Below are 5076 nucleotides of genomic sequence, written 5' to 3' on the forward strand. Positions count from 1 at the left end.
GTGGGTGGATGTGCATCATCATACAGGGAAAACTCCTTTCAGAGGGAAACGGAGGCTCTTGCCTACGGACCTCCCACCAGCAACACCAGCCCCTGAATCCTCAGCAGGGAGCCCTCACTTGGGTGCCCTTGTTTGAGTCACTGTGATGCTTTTTTGTGTGTCACCTTGACTAAAGGATGCCCAGGTAGCTGGTAAAACATCAATCCTGGGTATGTCTGTAAGGGTGTTTCTGGAAGAGATTAGCATTTGAATCAGTAGATTGAGGTTAGAGATTCCTGGCATCGTTCAACTCCTTGGGGATCAGAATGGAACAAAAGGGGGAAAGAAGGGCAAATTCTCTTCTTGCCCATGAACACCCAGAGCTCCTGACTTCTAAGCCTTCAGACTCTGGGGCTTACACTGAGGATCCCCCGGTTCTCAGGTCTTAGGCTTCAGACTAGGAGTTACACCATCCGCTCCCCTGGTTTTCAGGCCTTCAGTCTTGGACTGAGTTATACCACCGGCTTTCCTGGTTCTCCAGCTTACAGAAGACAAGAGAGTGGGACTTCGGCCATGACCACGTGAGCCAATTCTAAAGTCAGTATACATTCTATTGGTTGGTCCAGAAAACCTGGCCAAGATATTGTCTTACCCCAGGCAAGGAAGACATTCATTTGCCTACAGATATTTTGTTATACATCCTAATACACTGATTTCAAAACATGTCGTTCTAGTCATTCCTGGTGAGGGAAGAGAGGTGTTAGGAGAATAAAGTCAGTCTCTCATTGACAGGACCTAGCACAGGGATATTATTATTTTTTTTAATGTGGTGTAGAAATGCTAAGTTTCCATGCCTGTAGGATGTTAGTACTTTTGCTAAAAGGAACTTGAATGTCTCTATTGGCTGGTTGAATTCAAGAACGACCACCCACCCGTGATAGGAGTGGGTGGGTGAGGCCCAGAGGCCCCAGTTAATCTGCAGGGTAAACAACCCCTTCCAGGATTGACCCTGCTTTGTGCTGTGAAGCCGTTTCTCAGCACAAAGGCTGGGAACTCAGGCCTTGGGGTCCACCTGGAGAACAGCGGGGAGGGTTCACGTCCAGGGTCATGGCATCTGGGTCAGAGGGTCAGAGGGTCTCCAATGGCTCATCGACCACTTAGTATGTTCCAATTGCTGTATTAACTTAACGAACAGCCCCTGAAACAAGGAATCAAGAGATGCCCATGGAAGAGAATAAAACTGGAGGAAATCATAAACATGCTGTGAATTCCTGGAACCAAATCCCACCACAACAGTTAAGAGAGTTTTTGATCATGGACAACTCAGTACGGCTCTTCTCCATCAGTAACAGGAGCTTCCTGAAGTGTAACCTGGAAAAACCAGTTAATTGATCATGGAAGGCACCAGAGAGTTTACACTGAGGTTCTTTATTTCCTATCCTTTCTTTACAAGGGTCCACACAGGGATAACTCCCACATGTGAGTCTCAAGCTCAAACCCCCTCTGGAAATTCAGATTCACATTTCTGACTACAGGACACATGTCCCTGAAGGTCCCAGCAACTCCCTGAGTCAAGGCTTCTCTGTCTGCTATCCTGTCCTCCCGCTGGGTCACCTTCCCTCTCCCATTCACACTGAACAGATATCTGAAACCGGGGGTCTGTGTTCCCGTTTCGAGCGATGCAGCTACGTTCTAGATTTCAGTTTCTAAACGCCCAGAAGACACTTGTTGGTTAATGCACCCAACTAGGCAGACATATGACAGGGGCACATAATGGGCTCTGAATCACAGAATATCTTGCTGCCATAGTGAGGACAGGGGCTGGTGCTAAGCCAGATGGTCCTGGGCAATCCTAAATCCCTCAGGATCTTTGTCAGCTAAGCCCGAACCTGGGCAAATCTCCCCAGGTGGAGAGCTCCCTGAGGGTCATAACTCTCCAGAGGGGCAGGATAGAGCTCGAGGCGCAGATGGCGCAGCCGGGCGGTGGGGCGCAGCAACCTCCCCACGATGGCCCCGGAGAGGAGGTTCCCGCGGACACTGAAGGTCTGGAGCTGGTGACAGCGGCTCAGGGCTGGCAGGACGGCCTTGAGGTGGGCTTCTGTGAGTCCACACAGATCTAAGTCCAGGTCCTGGAGGGTGGCTGCCACTTTCTCTAGCAGAACTTGGAGGAGCTCAGGGCTGAAATAGGTCAGGCTGATGCCACTCAGATCCAGGTCCTTCAGCTGGCTGACGTTGGGGCACTGGGAGAGGTGGGCCAAGTCCGATTCTGTGAGCTGACAGTTTGTTATGGAGAGGGTCTCCAAAGGGGTCTTCAGGCACCTGGGGAGAAACCAAGCAGTTAGGCCTGGGGAACCGGGGTGCAGATGGCCTCAAAGGGGAGACAACTGACTTGTCCAAGACCAACATGATTGTGACCATCACAGTGAAGGTCAGTACCCAGCATCCCAGCCTCATTTTAGGCTGGGGCCTTCCACCTTTCCTTGTGTGACTGGGTCAGGCTCACAGAATCTTTAAAGCTCCCTTTCCTCATCTGTCAAGCAGAGTACAACATACTCTAACTTAACTTATGGAAATGAATGAAGGTAACGGAATGCACTAGAATAGGATCAGTCTGACACAGGGTCTCAATCAAGGGAGGGCATCGATGAATCTTAATATTGGGACAGAAGGCCATAAATGCTCTCAACTCAGGCTTCCTTCAGGCCATTGCTTGGGCCTTAGGCCCCTGTATCTCTGGCCAGGTGAGGCTAGTGGGAGACAAAGAACAAACCTGGGCAAGATCCTCCAGCCTCAACTGGGGGTGCCAGTCTGCGGGGGCTCACCTACATCCCCGCATCATCAGCACACTTTCTACCACTTTTCACGATTCTTTCTTCTCCCACTCCCTTACCTCGAGAATCGAACATTCCATGTTCATTCCCGGACCTGGAGCACAAAACCTTTTACAGACTCGTGCATGTTCATGAAGCTGCTGAGCGCAGGGCTTCTCTTTGGAGATGCTCAGGTCTGCTGTGGTTTCCCCTCTTGAATGTCCTCTTCCCTTTTCCTATTTCCCTAAGTCATCTAAACTTGGACGGCTCCTCCTAAGGAAGAATTCACAAACCCACCCTCACTATATCTGAGCCCCCCTCCAGTGCGTAGCTTCCTGGCAAGGTGTCTCTTTCCATAGCCCCGGACCTTTATGTGGATGGTTGTGTGATACCACACTCAGGATAGGGCAGCAAATGAGACAGTGAACCTGACATCCCAGTCTCGCATTCACTGCGACACCCCCCGGGGTTGCCACCTCTCACCTGAGCATCTCGTCCAGGCGGCCCTCCAGGAAGGAGGGAGAATCCATAGAGAGCTTCTGTAGGTGGTGCAACTGGAGGAACTGAGAGGTGAATCGGGCGACATGCTGCTTCTCCTCCTTGGAGGGCGTCGCGTGGATATGGGAGAGCACGAGTCTCTGCACGTTACTCATCTGGCCCAGGTAAGGAGCAAACATCCCTAGGGTGGACAGCTTCCACGTGCAGTTCACTTCCACCTCCAGGATACTGTCCAGCTGCACCATATTCAGGACCTTCTTAATATTTTGGATGGGCATTGTAAAAATCTTTAGCTTCTTACAGCACAGGTGGAGTGAACTTCTCTGTGTGGTAGGTGAGGCATTCATCCTGGGTCCTGTCCCTGAGGCAGAGGTCTATGGACACGACCAAGGGAGCCAAGGGCTACCTCATCCTTACACCGTCCTTGGCCACTGGTCCCATCGGTGGGGACACATGGGCCCTGGCTCCAGACCACACTCTCCAGAAGTTCTGACAAGTATTCCCTAAATCCAGCACCTTCAGTTTCCGCCTCCTGTGGGGAAAACCGGAGCTTGGCCAACATGCTTTTAAGATCAGTGTGGATGAGAACATGAGTCTCAATTTAGGAGTAGTTGGACTTCCCACCTGTGAGAAGACATCAGCTGCTCCTCGCCCTCTTCCCTCCCTGCCTCACTTTTCTCTATCTCCTTTTCCCTTCCATCCCCCCTTGTCTCCACTTCTAGTACCTGGAAGTATCATGGGGAGGAGGCGGGGGGCGTCTTCTCTCAGGCACTCCTGCGTCTTAAGCAGGCCCGTACCTCCAGAAGGCATCTCCCACAGTGAGCTCAGCAATGGCCAAGGCCTCTGAGCACCTTCATTGCCATCATCAGAAGCCTCTCATCCAGCCGTTGACCATCTACTTTCTGTGACCCCAGCGGCTTCTTCCAGGACACCCAGGACCCTCCCAGGCTATGTGGATGAGCCTTACCTGGGGAGAACCTTCTGGGCAAGCAAGACGTCAAGCCCACTGAGTGCTGCTTGTAAGGTCACCTGGTGAGGTGTCTGCATCAGGCCCCCCAGAGGGAGGTAGGCAAAGGGAAAGGCACACACCATCACTTTCAGGGTCTTGTTGTATCTCCCAGCAAAGGCCACCATGAACAGCGGCGGGAAGAGCTCTGAAGGCAGATACTCCAGAGCAGCAATGGCCAAGGCCTTGTCCTTCAGCAGGCTCTTTCCCGCCAGTTCCAGGAGTCTGGGTAGGGCCTGGATGCTCATCCTGAATCTGCTCTGAAAGGAATCCTGTGGAAATGTCAAGGGAACAAGGCATCCTTCTCAAGCCAAGCCTGGGCATGCCCGTCTCCTCCCCATCCTTCAGAGGAACCAACTCAGGGCCAGAGTCACTGCTCTGAAAATGGTAGAAGAGCCTCAGCTTACTCCAGTTCTACTCTGGGCTCTGTGGCCATGCAGCCATCACTCTGCCCCTGCAGAGCATCTCACAAGCACCAGGACAGAGCATCTCACAAGCACCCAGGAGAAGGAAATGCAGCAACCAACCCATATGGTTCCACCCACCACTTGGCTTGATTCCAGTGTCACTGGGAAGTGGGTCCTGAGAAGCCTGAGAGCTGACCCCCACTTTTTTGGGGGGAAATCTTTTTTTTTTTTAAAGATTTTATTTATTTATTTGATACAGAGAGTGAGAGAGCACAAGCAGGGGGAACAGTAGAGGGAGAGGGAGAAGCAGGCTCCCCGCCAAGCAGGGAGCTCGATGCGGGGCTCGATCCCAGGACCCTGGGATCATGACCTGAGC

At 52.0% G+C, this 5076-nt stretch overlaps 1 protein-coding gene across 1 annotated transcript; it reads right to left on the reverse strand.

Moving 5' to 3' along the window:
* Positions 1-810: 810 nt before the first annotated feature.
* Positions 811-4550, reverse strand: LOC118020334 (PRAME family member 12-like). The gene is given in 4 exon segments (XM_035020244.1): positions 811-2298; positions 3273-3602; positions 3604-3819; positions 4255-4550. Coding segments are annotated over 4 exon segments (1407 nt in total). The 5' UTR covers positions 4542-4550; the 3' UTR covers positions 811-1724.
* Positions 4551-5076: the final 526 nt, after the last annotated feature.

Source organism: Mirounga leonina, unplaced genomic scaffold (genome assembly GCF_011800145.1).
Source record: "Mirounga leonina isolate KUSES-001 unplaced genomic scaffold, KU_Mleo_1.0 Mir_173, whole genome shotgun sequence".
NCBI classification, from domain to species: domain Eukaryota; kingdom Metazoa; phylum Chordata; class Mammalia; order Carnivora; family Phocidae; genus Mirounga; species Mirounga leonina.